The sequence below is a fragment of the Sturnus vulgaris genome, chromosome 26 (assembly GCF_052056855.1).
Source record: "Sturnus vulgaris isolate bStuVul1 chromosome 26, bStuVul1.hap1, whole genome shotgun sequence".
NCBI classification, from domain to species: Eukaryota; Metazoa; Chordata; class Aves; order Passeriformes; family Sturnidae; genus Sturnus; species Sturnus vulgaris.
Window position 1 is genome coordinate 3,335,156 of NC_142268.1, and position 16,921 is coordinate 3,352,076.

At 52.6% G+C, this 16,921-nt stretch overlaps 1 protein-coding gene across 1 annotated transcript in view; it reads left to right on the forward strand.

The window, feature by feature from the left end:
* The first annotated feature begins 2,918 nt into the window (after nt 1-2,918).
* ARHGEF18 (Rho/Rac guanine nucleotide exchange factor 18) overlaps nt 2,919-16,921 on the forward strand; it is a 48,774-nt gene continuing 34,771 nt past the window's right edge. Inside the window, exons 1-10 of the mRNA XM_014882985.2 lie at nt 2,919-3,019; nt 8,018-8,154; nt 8,453-8,952; nt 10,548-10,758; nt 11,407-11,521; nt 12,140-12,197; nt 12,410-12,454; nt 12,680-12,760; nt 13,107-13,212; nt 13,716-13,890. Of these exons, the coding sequence (XP_014738471.2) occupies nt 2,944-3,019; nt 8,018-8,154; nt 8,453-8,952; nt 10,548-10,758; nt 11,407-11,521; nt 12,140-12,197; nt 12,410-12,454; nt 12,680-12,760; nt 13,107-13,212; nt 13,716-13,890 (1,504 nt within the window). The 5' untranslated portion in view covers nt 2,919-2,943. The remainder of the gene's footprint in view (nt 3,020-8,017; nt 8,155-8,452; nt 8,953-10,547; nt 10,759-11,406; nt 11,522-12,139; nt 12,198-12,409; nt 12,455-12,679; nt 12,761-13,106; nt 13,213-13,715; nt 13,891-16,921) is intronic.

Sequence of the window (16,921 nt, forward strand, 5' to 3'; positions counted from 1 at the left end):
GTGAGAGGCCCAGAACTGGACACAGCACTCAAGGCCCCACCAGTGCTGCTTTTTTCTAAGCCTATCCAGAGTTCTCTCACTGTGAGAATGATCATAAACAAACTGGTATTTCAAGATGTTTTGGAGTTACTTCTTCTGGCACAGGCTTGTTGTCTGGGGATCCTAAAATGCAAAAATAAGCAAAGCCACAGAATTTGAACTTGCTGTCCCGGGAGGTTTGCTTCCCAATAGGCTCTCTGGGATGCTGTGGGGAGGCTGCTGATGCTGAGACAGTCCTTGTGCCATTATCCCTCATCACTCTTCCAGGCTGCCTGCACAGCTCAGCTTTGGCACCCCCGAAGCCATGTCAGACACGTGGCAGGAGGAAAAGAGCTCATCCTTGTTTGAGCCAAGGACAACTCACCATCCCATCAGCCAGAGCAGCTGCCTGGTGTTTAGGAGCTGCCCTGATCTCTGATGCTAATCGAGCTCTTGTGGACTTCAGAGAAATTAAACCTTAATTCCTCTGCTCTTGTGGTTTCCTGGAGCACAGGGTAATTGCTACTCTAAGCGCTGCCAAAACTGCGGTCTTTGAGTAATTGGAGTGTGAGTGGTTCTTGTTCTGATTAGGGTTTGGCTGGGGCTGGTGAGTGCTCGGGGCTCCGGGATGAGGAGCATGTGTGCCTCAGCCCACGGGGCTTGTTGGGGAGGAGGGAATGGCTGTGCCAACAAACCCGAGCCTGGGCCATGCCAGGGGCTCTGTCTGCTGGCCAAGGGCAGGGCAGGGGCACCGCCTTGGAGCTGAAGTCTTTGTCTCTCTCCTGTACAGGTGAACATGGTCAGTACAGGCATTTCTGTGCTGTGCTATCACTTCACCCTGCCTAAGACAGACCTGCTGGGCTTTGGGGTCCCTGCTGCTCCACAAGTCAAGCCATGACAGCAAAGACCAGGGGTTCATTAGGAGGAGCCATGTGTAGGAGGCTAATGAGCCGTAGTGTAAGGAGCCCAGGGGCTGGGCTGGGCGTGCAGGGCTCTCGGGGCACACACAGCGGGTTTTCTCCGAAGGGAACAGGAAGCTCTTACAGCAATCGCTGCACCTCGCAGCCATCGTGCCTTCAGGGCTGCCAGGGCCCGTGCATGGCTGCCTCGGGGTGCACAGCCCTCCTGGTGGCTTCGCTGGACCCTTCCAGAGCCCAGAGCCCAGTGAGGGTGGGGGCGAGCAGCACGGGGGCTGTGCGGCGGGAGCTGCAGCATGGGGGAGCCGGGTTTGTTTGTGCCCCAGGAAAGGGGAAGCGGTGAGAGGGCTGAGCCTGCGGCCCCCGTGAGCAAACCGCCCTCATGGCCGCTGCTTCCCCGCTGAGGCTCCGCTTCTCGCTCTGCTCCAGCAGCTGGACAAGGAGCCGGGGCTGCCGGATCTGCCTCTGAGGAACCCAACACAGAGATGCCTCCAGCCCTCAGGGTAAGTTGCTCTCTGCACAAGCTCCATCCCACAGCAGCGGGGTTGTCACTCACCTTCCTCAAGGCCTTGTGAGGAAGCAGCTTGTCTTGAAGCCAAAAGTCCCAGCACTGGGTTTGGTGCAGCCTCCCTCCTGCAAGAGCTTCAGTGCAAAACGTGGGCTGGGGAGGCTCAGCCTAACCGGGGTTTTGCTCTGCTGGGAGTGAAGAGGAGAAGATGAGGTCGGGATTTAACCCCCAGGTTCATCATGGTGGGCTCTGGGGCAGGGCTGGGCACCCTTTGGGTGCTGCTCTTGGCTCCTGCTGCTCCTGTGCCACTGCTGAATGTTTGCAAAGACACCCTGGTACTGCCCACAGCTGGGTTTGGGCTGTGCACAAGAGGGATCCATGCCCAGGACCCTCAAATTCCACTCTGGACTGCCCACTCCAGGGCTGGTCCCCAGTGTTATCAGGGAGAGAGGATGTAGACAGGGCTGTACTGAGCAGGTGACACTCTGGGGTTTGTGGCCAGGCAGGAAAAATGCTTTTCGAATCCTGCTTTTGTGTACCACCTGCCCAGCCTGGGCTTCAAGCTGTGGAAGTACCTGTGGTCATTCCCAAACTGCCTGGACTCTGCTCAGCAAGGCTGCAGGCATCAGCTGGACAGCAGGGAGGAGTTTTAGTCTGGCTCCAGACCCCAGCAGCTGCACTGGGGTAAAACCTGGTTTCTTCAGCCTAACTGAGGGGTTGGGAATAAAGTTTGGAGCCTGTCTGGGCTGTGGGGCTGGTGCCAACTGGGAGGAGTGGGCTTAGAGGGTAGGGAATTGGGTCTCTTGGGGCAGTTTGAGATTGCTCCCACCTGCCTCCCTGTGTGGGAGAGCTGAGGAGAGCTTGGAGAAATGCCCTTGCCAGGGGACTGGGACTTGCTGTGAGCTGCAGGATGATGCTGATGTTGTGGGCGGATGGGGTCTCTTGCAGTTCCTTGCAGAGGCTCTGCCGCAGCCCTTGAAAACGAGAAAAATTAAAATAGTGAGCCTTCATAAACGTCTTGTAACGACATCGAACCTTGTCAGTGTTAATTCTGACCCTTCACTGAAGGTGAAGGTGACTCAGCCAGGTGAGAAGAAGTGCCTGAAAAGTGATGGTCTATCATGCTGACAGCCATGAATGGAACAGGGAGGCTTTGGCAGAGGGCCGGGGGCTGTGGTGTGTTAACAGCTTGTTTTCTGTTTCTGTCTGCAAGCCTCGAGCAGCACTCAGGGGCTGTGTGTGCTCTGAGGCCACTAATCCCCAGACCCAGCTGCAGGAAGTCACTGACCTGCCACACAGGTGGGAACACCAGGGACCAGGAATTTCTCTCTGGCTACAGCTTCCATCAGCTGATACTTCTGACAAAACACTTGGCTTCTCCACTCCCCCCTTGGCAGCCCCTGGGCTGCAGCCTGCAGTGCTGCCTTAGAGCGCGCTGAGCTCTGCCGTGCTCCGTGCCGGCGTCTCTGCTCGGGGCTCAACCTTGCACGGGGCTCCCAAATGTCAGACTCGCTGCTCAACCACTCCTGGCCATCGTTTTCCAAGCGCTGGAAGAAGAGATGGTCCTTTAAGCGAGGTAATGGCCTGTGGGGACAGGGGGCTGAGTGTGTGGTGGGAGCTGGGCTGTGGCAGGGACGGCTTGTCCTGGATTGAGCAGGTACCAGAGAATCCCGGGGGCTTGGGCAGAGCTGGTTTTGAGGTGCCCCCCACTCCTCCCTGCAGGGGACTCTGCCTTAAGTGCTGGTTAACACTTTTCCTTCCATTTAATCTTCTTTTCAAGGCATATAATTGCCTCCAGGAGCTGGGTAACGGGTTAAATATCAGCCTTTTGGTTTTGTAATAAGTTTGTTTCGTGGCTGGCAGCGAGCTGGAGGTCCCGGTGCTTGCAGACAGCTGTCTCTGCACGCTGCCTGGCCAGAGTCTGGTGTTTGAGCAGATGTGGGGGGAAAGATTCCTTCAGTGTTTCAGTGAGGGCTGACGAGCAGAGCCCCGTGTCTGGAGCACTGGCAGTTTGGGTGGCCCTGGCTGGGCTACACTGTGTCCAGCAGCAGGGGTGGGAAATGGCAGCAACTGGTGTGAACTGGCCTCGTTTCTGCATGCAGTGCCGTGACTTGGAAAGAGGGAAGTGAGAGCCCCGGGAAGCGGGACATTTGCAGTCCTGGAGGAGCCAGACACTTGTTGTGTCCTTGGGAGCAAACACTGTCTCCAGGCTGATGCTTTTGGGTACCTTTAACTGCAGCATCAGAGCTCCTGCTCCTCTTTGTCCTTCATTATTTCCCACCCACTCCCAGTTCTCTTCTGGTGTGGTGTGTTCAGATCCAAACTGAACAGCTAGGGGAAGGTTAACTCAGAGCAGGGGGTCCTGCAGGCTTTAATGTGTGGTGAGCCCCAAGCCCCAGCTGGACGCCCTGCTCCAGCCGCCCCAGTCCCATGCCTGCTGGGGGTTATGGGCTGGCTGGGAAGGCTCAGGTGGGCTCAGTTCTCTAACAAATCAATCAGCCTCATGGTGCTCCCAAGCACTGACTGCTCCGGAGAGGGCCTGGGCACAGCCAGCTCCCTTCAGCAGTACTCGCAGAGCAGTTTGCTCTCTTGGGGCTTGTGCTTGGGTACAAAATGCTCAGGTCTCACTCGGCCCCTCTCCCACACTGATGTGCCATAGTGTGGCACTCGCTGGTCCGCGTGGGCCCTTCCCTCAGTGTCCCCTGGAGCCACCGCTGGAACCTGCACAGCTGGAACCTGCAGCAGAGGGGCTGCAACCCCCTCTCAGCCCTGCTGAGAGCCTTCAGCTGAGAGACAGCAGAAAGCAGTCCTGGCTCCCTGCTCCTCTGCCCTCTGTGCCCGAGAGCCCGGCCCCAGCACGGTGATAAGGCAGCTGCTCTGTACAGTGTGTCGCAGTGTGGGACAGCTTATCTTCCCCTGTCCTGCCCAGAGCCAATCCCCACCGCTGCCAGTGCTGGCCGTGAGGGGCCCACGCCAGCCGAGGGACGGCACTTCAGCCCATCTTGGCACAGGGAGTTCAGCACTTGCTTCCCAGAGGTTTTTCCCTATAGCTCTGGACACCCTGCAACAGGATAAGTGAAGGGCAGCTGGTGAGGGGCCAGGAGGTCAGGGGTGGATCAGGGGAAGATGGAATAATTTTTATTTCTTGTCTGTGATGCTCTCCATGGTTTCCCAACAGTCTCTATCCCTGACTGCTGGGAAATGCTCAGACATTCTCGTCTTTCCTTCCTCCTGGGATTGTTTCATGGAGCAGAACTGCCCAGTGCCTCTGTCCTGCCCTGTTTGGTGTGGTCTTTCCCCAGTGGGAATGCAGACAGTGTTTGATGCTGGAGGATGTGACTGGTGTGGCCAGAGCTCACATCCATGTTTTCCTCTGACGTGTCCCCTCCCAGCGCCAGCCTGGCTCCAGGGTCACTCGGGGACATGCAGCATCCTGCACCAAGCCAAGGGATAGGAGGTGAGGATGGGACACTGCTGGCAGGGCTTGTTCCAGTGTTGGCTGCTTTGATGCTGTCACCTGTCATGACACTTGTGGGTGAAGCTCCAATGACCAGCCTGTCCAAGGGAATTCAGCACAGCCAGTGACAGGAGGGAGGGTTTGACTGGAGGTGTGAATTGGAATTATGAAAATCTCTATTGGGATCCCAGTGGCCTTGGGCACCGTTAGAACAGCATGAAGCCTTCTTCCTTGAGCCAGGGCAGCTCAGACAGCTGATCCTGCTGTCCCCACATCATCAAACCCCCTGAGATCATCCCAGACTGCCACATGCCCTGGATGCCTGTCACTGCTTCCTTCCTCCCCACGCAGCAGCCCAGAGTCGTCATGTTTCACCCGTGGGAAGCTCTGGCAAAGTGCAGGAACCAACCCAGCCCAGCGAGCGATGCTTCCTCTCCAGCTCTGCCCTGGGAATTCCTCTGAGGAGGCTGCTCCCTGCAGCAATAACCTTTTATGGTTTCCAGCCAGAGACGAATTAAGCAACTGCAATACCTAATCTGCTTAATGTTCTCCTAAAGCAAACAGCATTTGTTCTTGAAAGTGTCATTTTGTTATCCCATCTCCAGCTTCAGCTGAGGAAAGGTGACTGCTGCTGTCTGCCAGAGCCTGGGGGGCCAAGATTCCCTGTTCCCTTGCCACCATGACAGAGCCTGCATCCTTCCAGACAGGCTCGAGGGCAGAGCACGGGAGGCTCAAGGTGCTCCAGAGTTTGCCACACTTGCTGACACATTGTCAACCTTGATCATTGATATGGGGATGCCCACAGCCCCCTAGACCTGCCTCCTTCCTATGTGTGCTCCATGCTCGAACTTCCTTGCCCATCATCCCACGGCCTGACGCCTGAAGGTGTTTTTCCCCATGAGCTCCTCCATCAGCCCCTTGCCCAAGCCCCTGCTCCATGCACGGTGCCAGCCCAGCCCCTGCAGTGGCTGGTGCTCACATATTGCCTAAAATGGTGTCCCCAGGGCTGTGCCCGTGTGCGCCACGTGCCGCTGCCCCGACCCCGTGCTGATTTATCGTGTGCTCAACCGAGTGTCTGAAGCCTCTGAGGAGGGTTTAAGTCCTTTGGTGGGTCTGGACTGGGTCTGTTGACTGCAGCCTATGCCTTGGCCAAATCCTGAGCCCTGCATGGCACAGGCAGAGCACAGGGAATATTTTCCAGGCCTCTGAGGAGCTGACTCTGTTCCAGGGATCCACTTTAGGGCTGCATGGAGCTTGGTGCAGGGCTGGAGTAGCCTTGGCGGGATGGCTGGACACTGCTTGGGAGGAAAAAACTCCTTGTTTTAGTTAAACCTTCAGTCCAGGGCTCTGGCCTCTGTCAGACCACAGCCCTTGTCAGCTCCTGCTGCCTCCCAGGGCTTTGCTGCTTTCCCTGTGGGTAGTTTGCTGCTGAAGGGATGGTGAGAGCAGGGAATCTCCTTTTTCTTTCTTCCTTGGGTTTGTATGAGGGGAAGCACCATCTGTCCTGGCCTCCCTGGGATGCTTCCCACCCCCTGGTTATTCCCCTGGGTCCATTCTACCTTAGCCATCATCCCAGCCTGTTTGGGTGCTTCAGTTGTTTTCACTGCCCGCCAAGAGCTTTGGCTGCTGTTTCCTACAAGTTCATGCCAACATCTGTGCTGGTTCAAGGGTGTATTCACTTCAAAATGCTGATTTTTGATTGCAAGCTGAATCCAGGTGCACTGAGGAAAGCAAAAGGTGATGTTTAATAGCTCACTAAATCTCTGCCAGTTGCAGATGCAGCTCAGTGACATCCTGGGCAAGAATTGGTCTATTCATTAAAAATGTCATGTGAAGTAAATTTTACAGCCTTGCTAGAAGCCTGTTTCAAATTTTCCCTGGTCTTGTAGCTAGAAACCCCTTAATTAAAATAGTGCCTTCAGAAGTGTTTTCTTTCTATATTATTTATAGTCCTCCACTTGAAACCATCACAGACATTTGAACACACCAAATGCTCCTTAAAACAGAAAATCTGGCATCTGCAGTGTGCAGCAGGATCCAAGGAACAAACCTCCAAACTCTCCCTCACGTTTGCTGCCTTTTTTTAGTTGGCACCACGCAATTCCTGGCTGAATTGTGTAGCTTTATAATCCACAGCAGGATGCAAGCTTTCCAAGAGTGCGTTTTTTAAAATGTCTTCCTTACATTAATGTTTTCATGCTTGATTTTCCTGGAGTGTGATGAGTTTCTAGCAGCTTCCTGCTGGTTTTTCCCATTGGATAGATATGGCTGCTTACAATCTCTTGCTGTTGTTCTCTGCATCTTCAGAGGTCCACCACAGTGCTTCAGCCAACAGCCTGGCGTTTTTCCCTTTGCCTCAGCTGTGTGTGTCTTGAAGGAATAAAAAGCCTCCGTGAGTCATGCAATGGTTCAGGGATTGTGGCTCAGGTTTACAGCGTGTCTCGCTCCACAGGAATGTGCTTCAGTCAGCTGGACCATCTATTGTACCACAAAACATCCGGACCTTTGGTTTCTCAATGAGTTATCAGATGGTATAAGCACACTCAGGTTCACACTCCTGCCTGGGGAAAATCCAGAGAAGTGATCCAGGAGAATTATGTGCTCCTGGTATTACACTGCATATTGCTCTGCATATTCAGTGTTGTCTGAAGCCACCAATTTGCCTCCCAGTATCCTTTTTTACCCACCCACCCAGGTGTCCTTTATTCCTTATGGATGAAAATAAAACCACCGTCAGTATTTTTATTCCTGGATTTCTGATTCAAAGTTTCATAATGTCAATAACAGACATAAAAATGTGCTTAATTCTCGTACTGTGGAAAAAGCCTCTGCAGCACAGACTACCCTATGAGGGTCTGGCTGGGACAGTGCAAACCTGGTCTGTCCCCTCGCACTGCTGCAAGGATGAGGTTTCTGCTGGCAGGAAATCCCTGCACCAGGTTTCTACAGGATCAAGGCTGCTGTGATCTGGAGATTGCCTGGCACTGCCTGTCTGTGAAGGAGCAGAGGGCATGTGGAGCATTTCAGCACTGCCTGATATCACCTGTGGGTGTGCAGCTGGTTTTCCATCCCTCCCAGATGTCTGGTTACCTGCTGGTTACCTTCTCTGTCTTGCAGGGTCAGACTGCAAGCCATGCTTACGGGAATTCACTGACCACCACAGCCCTGCCTTGGAGTATCCCACCCCCAAAAGCTTCCTCCCATCCCTGATTGCTGAGGATGATTCCTTCTGCACCAGCATGGCTGAAGAGAAGGCAAGTATCCCCTTTCCTGCTGCTACCACTGTGCAAGACAGAGGCCAGGGGCAGCAAACTGGGTGGTCAGCACCATATCCAGAGGGGTTTGTGGTGGAGTAGGAATGGGGGAAAGTGGTACTGATCCAGAGTGAAGGAATACAAGGTTATGTTGCTGTGAGGGACAGCAGGGGAGAGTGATTATTAGAAAGTCACTTGCAAGTCTGGCCCTGCTCTGCACCCCAATTTCTGCACAGGAGGTGTCCCCTTTGCAGGATTGGTGTGAGGCTCTCAGACAGGATTTGTGCTGCCTTTGCAGGAGGACTCGTCTTCCACAGAGCTGGATGTGCCAGCAGCAGACTTGCACAGCAGCACGGAGGATCTCCTCTCAGACTCTGCTCTCCACGGCACGGAGTATTACAAAGATCTGGGACTCCTGAGCCTGCCGACTGCCAAAACAGCACCAGACATGGCAGCACAGCCAGAACAAGGATCCCAGACTGTGTCTGCCCTTCGCTCATTGGAGGAGAGACCAAGGGCTGTGACCAAACTGTCTGTGGATGTTGCTTTTTCCAATCCCGTTTCCTGCTCGGTACATTACAGCGAGACTGACTGTCGTTTTCTGAACAAAGGCCACCTGTGCTCCTGTGCAGCTGTGCCAGATGATGGTACCAGCACTTCTGAGCATCCTGCAGAGGCAGACAATGAGCTGGACCTGCAGGAGGCCCAGGATTCCTTCCCCACGCTGGTGAGATCTATGTCCACGTCCCGGAGGCACAGCTGGGAGAGCCCTCTGTCACCCGTGGGCTGCAGGCGCAGGTATGGCAGGACTCTGAGTGATATTTGATGAACCCAGTGCAGTGGAGGTGTGAGGCTGAACATCACACTGCCTGCAGCTCCAGATGCTGCTGGGTGGTCTCTCTTGCCTGTCAGCATCTGCCAGAGCAGCTGGACATCCACTGCTCGTGTTGGGTGGGATGTGGAAGTGCTAGGGCTGCAAGAGGCTTTAATGTCTCCTCGGAAGTAGGAAGATCCTCTTTTCCTGGTGTTGGGGCTGGGAAGAGGATCTCTCTTTTCTCTCTGGAGGGAATCTTGAACAGCATCAGTTGCCCCGATGACCTCCATCCTCTGGCTCAAAGAATTTTTCCCATCAAAGAGGGATTAGGAGAGCTCTGTCAAATCCTTTTTCTTCTTGTCTGTGAGTTGGCTTGGTGGGGGCTGTGCCTGCAAGCACTGTGCTGTCCTCCAGCCCTCTGCCCTCCACGTGGCTCCAGAGGAGGTTGTGTTTGTAGCACAGTGCTGAGCTCTGGCTGGGAGCAGAGTCAGGCCTGGCATTCCTGCCATCCTCTGCTCCTGCCACATGAATGCCTTGAGCTCCAGGTTCCTCCAGGAATGCTTTCCCTGCTGACAAATGTATTGATCTCCCAGCTGACTGGGATTTAGGTGCAAGCCAGCAGGAGATATTTTTATCTCTCCTCCTTATACGGTACCCTAAAATTATCTCAGCCTGAAATCTTGGCAGTCCTTTATCAAGCTCAGACTTTGGTTCTCAGACCTATTGTTGTCCCATGTGCCACGGATCATTCACAGTTTATGCTGTAACAGGCACATGAGTAACGGTGGCACAGAGTGGCTGTTGGTGTCAGGGACACGTTCTGTACCCTTGCTGGGTGATGAAGCACGTGTGAGCAGGAGGCCAGGGAAGGGGAATACACCCCACTGTTCCCTAAGCAAAGGCTTCCTGAAGCCTGCCTGTGCAGCAGAAATGAAGTGACAGTGATCTGCAGACAGAACCCATGCAGAGACTAAGATTTTCCACTGAGATGTATTCATCATTTTTCTTCTGTATTGTTGTCACTGCAATAGTGCTTGGTGTGCAGGACACTGTGAGGCACTGGGGGAGCTGGTCCACCCCTCATTTCCTAGAAAATACTTCGTTCTCTTCCTCAAATGTGAGTCTTGGTGGGAGCAGGACTATGGCATGATGCCACAGTAGTGATGTGATAAACAACATCATCTGCCACTTCTAAACGCCCAGAGGGACTTTCCTGGATGGCAGCTGACAGGGCAGCAGCTCTGGGGCAGGCAGGACAGGCTGCTGCCAGGGTGGCTGCACAGTCTCAGGGGTTGCTAAGAGATCAGTGTGAGCCATCCAGCACTAAACATCCCGGGTGACCAGGGAGCTGGGGACTCACTGGTGGCAGCCAGAGAAGCTGTTTTTAACAGGCTCAGGACTTGATGTCCAGGCTGATACTTCCTGTCATTTCCTTTCCCACGTGCCTGCTGTGGGGAGCCTCCTTGTCCCAGTTGCAGGGCTTGTTAGGGTCACCCAGCCAGGGACATTGCAGGGGCTGTGCCATGCCGGGCAGGTCTGCTCAGGTCTGCTCTGAGGCTTCTTCCTGTCCCCTGCTTAGATTCAGCCTGGATGTCACAGAGCTTGGCAGTGACCCAGAGCAGGACGATGTGGAGAAGAGGAGCCCATCCTGCCTCCAGCCTCACGTGTCCCTTCAGCTGCCCAAAGGGGAACGAGGAGCTGGGAGCAGCAGCCGGGGTGGCACAGTGATCAAAGTGGAGATAGAGCCACTGCACCCAGACCTTGTGGCCAGCCCCAGCTTGCAGGAGGTGGTGAGTGTGGAGGGCTGGGCATGGGGGCAGCAGGGCAAGCTGGGGGTGCAGAAAGCAGCATACACAGGTGTCAGCTGCAGGCTGGACTCCTTCAATGCCAGCGTGGAACCAGGAGATCTGCAGGAACTTCAGCAAGGATGGGCTTTTTCACATAAACTGCCCCATCTTGTGGGATAAAGGCCCTGGGAGCTGCCTATAGTACAGCCCTTTTCCTATATATTTAGCTGGAATTTCCCTTCCCTTGTGCCTGCTGCCTCTTGTCCTGTCACTGCAGCTCTAAGAAGAGTCTGGCCCTATCTTGTCTCTAATCCTCTGTCAGGTGGTTGGAGACAGCAGTGTCACACACACCCCCACATACACCCCCACACACTGCTTTGCTCTGAGGAATACCTTTAGACTCAATTAATATTAAAAGGACAATTGCATCACGGTGCTACATGTCCAGTAAAAGTGGGAAGTGCCTAAGAGAGTTTCAGGCATGAGTGTCACTTTCTCCAGCCTCCCTGGAGCCAACAAACAGCTGGACCTAATGGTGTCCTGCATCATAACCCTGACAAAACAAGAGGGAAAGGGTGAGGAATCAGTTGTAATGGAGGCTCCCTTGGTGCACAATGCACCAGAAATTTCTTTGACTTTTTACTTCTCCAGAAATGTGTCAGCAATGGGAAGAGACTGAGGTCCAAGTCTGTCCCATCAGCCTGTGAGACCATTGCCTCTCCCCAGATACCTCACAGTTTCAACACATCTCTTCCAGCTGTGGAAGGTTGGTATAGACTTTATGCCACTAAATGGGTTCAAGGTACAATTAAGAAGATAAAAAACTGGAGCTGTATCCTCCAGAAACGTGGACAGCCTCTGCTTTCCCTTCCACATGGTCCCAGGAGCTCATGAAATACAAAGCCAAGCTGGTTCTGAGTCTGGCCCTGGCTAGCAGAGCAGTGTCAGCTCAGACATGCCCATCCCCAGTGACACATTGCCACTTAACCTCCCTGTGCCTGGTGCATTGGTCACTCCCTACTCAAGTCCCATCTGTGAGGACTGCTCTGGAGAAAAATGTAGTGATTTCAGAGGCTGGGAAGCAGAGCAGAGGCTGGCTGTCATGGGGAGGGCTCTGGGGCAGTATCAGCTCCTACCCTATTGCAAGGACCCTCAGCAGCAAATATAATACAGACTGGGGAGGGGTAACAAAGAAAGATGATGTAGCCTTCACTTCCCTCACAGAAATGTAGAACAGAATCTCCTTTCCTAACTGCATTTCTTCCTCACCAATCAAGATAGAATGGGAGCCCAGCAAGATTAACAGGATCCAGTTGCATAGGTTGCAGGGTGGTGGTCTGCAAAGGTAAGCCAGGATCCCTGCTGAGAGCATTTTGTGTTCTAGGTGTTGAACCCCCTGCTCTGGAGATGCTGGAGAAGGACCACGTGTCCCCAGACCATGTGTAGGTATTGTCAGTCCTGGCTGGTTTGAAATGAGGGAGATTTTTGAGTGTATCTGAGCTACTGGGGATGCAACAGTAAAGCAGATCCCACTCTGCTGGGGCACAGCTGAGCAGTTGGTTATAAACCAGCACCTGAGGCTTTGTGGGATGCAGAATGTCTGTGCAAGGATATTTTATAATCCCTTGCTTTTCTCTTGCCCCATCCATGGTAGGTTAATTGTCCAGAAGGTACTTCAGGAGCTGAAACATTACCATGGGTAAGTCTGGGACAGAGACGTGTGAGGAGGTCACAGGTCCCCAGGGTAGCAGAATCACTGATTTATTCCAGTGAAACCAGGGTAGAATTGCAAGAAGAGGCATTTCATGTGCTTCTTCAGCACTCTAAAACTGTTCCTGCCCCATCTAGAAAATGAGAGTTTCAGCTGACCCAGAAGTTCTGCTCTTGTGTTCTTTACTGTGTCTGATGCCTTTTCTCTGCCCAGGGTGAAGCAGAGAGCTTGTGTGCAAGAAGGCAGCGATTCTTCCCAGCAGAACCTCACTTGGTTTGAGTTCCTGTCTAATGAGTAAGTGAGACACATACTTTGTGTTCTGAGAGCAGACTGATTTTGACTCCCCTCCATCTAAGCTCTACTGCCACACTAATCCTGTGTGCAGGACACTGGTATCTGCAGGGGTTCAGCCAGGAGTGTGGCACTGAACAACACCGGCACACATGAAAGTTCAGCTCCTTATTTCCAAGTGTCTCATTAATAAATGACATGGCTGATGCCAAACCAGATGCTCCAGGAGATGGAAAGCTCACACTTGGGGTCCTAAAGTAGAGCTTAAATGAACTTCATTAATGATCTCCCTAAGCTGAGCTTGCTCAGTGAATTTCTCCCTTTTTAAGAGATTTTGCTCTCCTTTCAGAAATGAGGACATTGGGAAGAGTGATAAAGCAGAGAAAGGCACAAAGGTGATGCGACGTCTGAGTTCCCTACGGAGCAGAGTCACTGGATCCTGGCAGAAGGATAAGGTGAGAGAGAGATGCTGAAATTGTGGAAGGAATTGTTAAATTCTTCAAGTAGAAAAAGGGATCTGACCATAGGGAACAGTTAGCTTGATTACTTTTGGATGGCTGAGGCCTCTATATTGGTCACTGTGACCCCTAAAGCAGTAGTCCTGCATGGGACTGAGTGATCCCTGAATTCCAACCCTCCAGGGCATGTTCTGGATGCTCTTATGCTGCCTTGGCACTTTTGTGCACAGCAAGAAGAGTACCTTGGCTGGGCGACTACCTGGATGACTCTTTGTGGCAGGAGGAGCCTGCTGAGGAACAGCCAAGTGTGTCCTGCCCTTCATCACAAATGGACTTAGACTAGAGGGACTGGCCCAAGCCTTGGAAAGGCATTTGGGAAAAGCACTGCCATCCCACTGTACCTGCTGCCCACCAGCCCTCTGCTCATTTGTACCAGTGGGGAAAGGAATGTGTGGGCAGTGCAAGGCTTGTGACTGAGCTGTGTTCTTCTCTCCTTCCAGGGTAAGAACAAAGAGCAAGTCAAGGAGAGAGAGAAGGAGAAAGAGACAAAGGAGGCAAAAGAGAGGTGTAAAGATATCAATGGGCACCAGCTTGTGCCAGGGGTTTTCTCCAGTTGCACCAGCTGCTCATTGTGTGCCAAACCTCTTGGGAATAAAAGTGGTCTGCAGTGCCTGAGTGAGTATGGCTGTCACTGCCTGGCTCTGCCCCAGCCTGCACTCCCTGCCTGCCCTCCAGCCCAGGCTGTTCTCCTGCCTAAACCAGCCCCCTGGATTGCTTCACTACTCTGCCTGGCTCGACTCTACCCCACCACTCTGCTTAGCCTGGCTTGGTTGTTTCTCCAAATAGTCTAAATGATCTCTGAATCCTGCCTGGTAATAATTTATCCTCATTTTCTTTCGCCACTTGACCATTTCCTGCCCCTTTCCCCCAAGGAGGGTTCTAGGTCAACTTCTCTTTTATTAATTTTTCTTTTTTTATGATGAAGTTATGCTTTGCCTGAACAAATATCCCAACTGCCTGAGTGTAGCTGGATCTTTTAGGCTGTTTTTCACAGCTGCAGTGATGTCTCAGCTCAGCATCTGCCCTGTGCATGGCCATTTCTAGGGATTTCTAGAGCATCCAAAACTTTATTAACTAACAAGAAGTCAAATGTTACCTCCCAGGACGAGCATGGGTGAGACTGTTGCTTTTCAGCTTTAAGTAGTGCCAGCATGCATGGGCCTCTGTGCTCCCGTGCATCCATTATGGCATGGCTTTGGCTGACAAACCCCGTCCCTCCTCTTTGGGGCAGGTACTCAGGGCACTGAAGAACGTTTTAATTCCCAAGGGATTGTCTGTGGGCAGCGAAAATTTTCTAGAAATGAAAGGGTTGCTCTCTTTCTCCACCCTGTACCCTCAAGCAATGCTCGCTCTCTCAGAGGCTCTTAAGGTCAGTAAAACCTTTCTGGGGCATAAAGGGACTAATTGCCCTTGGACATGTGTGGTGAGAATTACATTTTCCCTTCAGGGCAGGTGGAGGGAAATTGAAAAGGGGCACAGAGCTGGCTATTAGTGAGCATTTTTCAGGCATCACAGAAAAAGGTAGGAAGCAGGGAGCTGAATAAGAGCTTTGCAGATATTTAGAGAGAACCTAAATAATACGGGAGGAGGCAGAGTTGTGCCTTGTCATTCCTGTGTGAGGACTCTCCCAGCCAGAGGCAGTGCAGTTTGCAGTCCTGCACGCTGCTTTACAAAAATACTTTAACCTGGGAGGATACAGACAGTCCTTGATACCCATGAGCATGGAGCCATGCTCGTATGGTCTTGGGAACTCTGAGAGCATTTAGTGTGAGTGATTCTCCTCTGGACAACCCTATGGAGATCTGTGATCTGGAGCTGGAGCTAGCTGTTGAAATGAGAGCATGGCTCAGCATGGTTTGTCCATCATCAATACAGAGGGACATGAGTTATGGTAACTTTCGCCTTGTTTCCCAGCCCTTCCATGAGGAATCTCTGTTCTGTCTTGTGACAGAACATTCAGGAGAAAAACTCCGAGGTAGCTGAGGCACTGCTTTGTGTTTGGGACTCTGTCACATCTCCTTTGGCTCTTGGCTGCCCAGGCTAATGCAGATGGCAGAGCAGCACAGCTTGTTTTGTAATGTTCCCTTTGCAGTGGCTTGAACTGAGGCTGAACAATCGGGCAGGGTTCTGAGATGTCCGTTAAAATTAATGGCCTGTCTGTGGTGAGAGCTGGGCTGGGACTTGTGGTGTGACAGCTGATGGCCTGAGAGTGCCTATATTTGGATGATGCTGGGCTGAAACCTTTGCGAGCTGCTGCTGAGCTGGTAGCTGATATCAGCAGCTCCCATTACTGCAGCTCGGAGCAGTGTGTGGTCTCCTGGCTAGTCCCTGATAGAGCTCTGGAACAGCAAGCTCCGGGGCCACCGGGCAGCTGGAACAGCAGGCCTACTTTTCAGAAGTGTGAGCAGCTCTGTGAGGCTCGGGCTGAGCCGTGGCTGCTGCCAGGATGTGAGGAGATTTGGCTGCGCCTCTTGTTTTCTCCCGGTGAACTCACATTTGACCATCCCCTTGCCTTGGCCCTCGGCCAGCCCTCGCCCATCGCTGGTCAGGTGCTGCTGTTACTGTTGTTGTCTCCGTGGTATTTTTAACTGCAGCACCACCACGTGGTCCAAGGCAAAACGGACTCGTGGAAAACACAGGAAAAGATGGTGGTTAAAGACAGGGATAAGATGAAGGGGGAAGAAGGATGGAAGAATGATTGCAAGCCTGAGGTCTTTTCACTGTCCAGTCGACACAAAAGGTCTGGTGACTTCCATGGCTATGATGAGCTGGAGGAGTGAGAGCTCTTCTTATTAGCAATGCTAACAGCAGGAGGAATTCTGCATTTAACAGAACAAAAAACCATTGTTCTGCTAGAAACATGTGTGTGAGCTGTGAAGAAACTGGGCAGTTTGGATAGCCTGGTACATGGTAACTCGTTTCTCTCTCCCACTGAGTCCTCCCATCTATCCTCACCCCATATGACAGAGTCGCCCAGGGGAGAAGAAGGCTGTGCTGTGTGGCAAGAGTAGAGAGTCAGGAGAGTCTCTGCAGCTCACATATGTGCAGTTAGGAGCCTGGTAGGGATGAAAAACAAAGAGGAATGATTGCAGTCACAGGGATCTCGATAACAGTGGCCACCCAAACTCTGCTGTTACGTAAACTATGAGCTGTGAGTCTCTGGGTTTATTGTTCACCTGGAAATGAGAAAGCTCCTCTTGAGCCTTTGCTATCACGGGTGGAGAAGATTCTGTGCCTAAATTAATCCTCTCTTATAAACATGCTTCCAGAGTTTATGCAACAAGAGTTAGATGAGTCCCAGGAAAGCCCTGACAGGAGGAGAGCTCTCCAAGCAGGCTGTGCCGTGGAGGCGAGCCAGGGATATGCTGTGGAATACAGAGGGAAGGAGGATTGCTTCCCTTGAGCTTGAGCACTGGGGTAGAGGTGCATCTTCCACATCTTTAGTTGACAGTCAATCTCTATTATTTCATGGAAAAGACAGAGCCCAGGCCCCCACAGGGGTGTCAGAGTGACCATCCCCTTCCAAGGAAACCTATAGCTGCAACCAAAGTTTGACAGGCTTTAGACAAACTCCTCTTCTTTAAGAGTGCTCAGTTTAATGAATCTTCCTGAACAATACAGGCTGTGCTGGACTGTCCACCTGTCC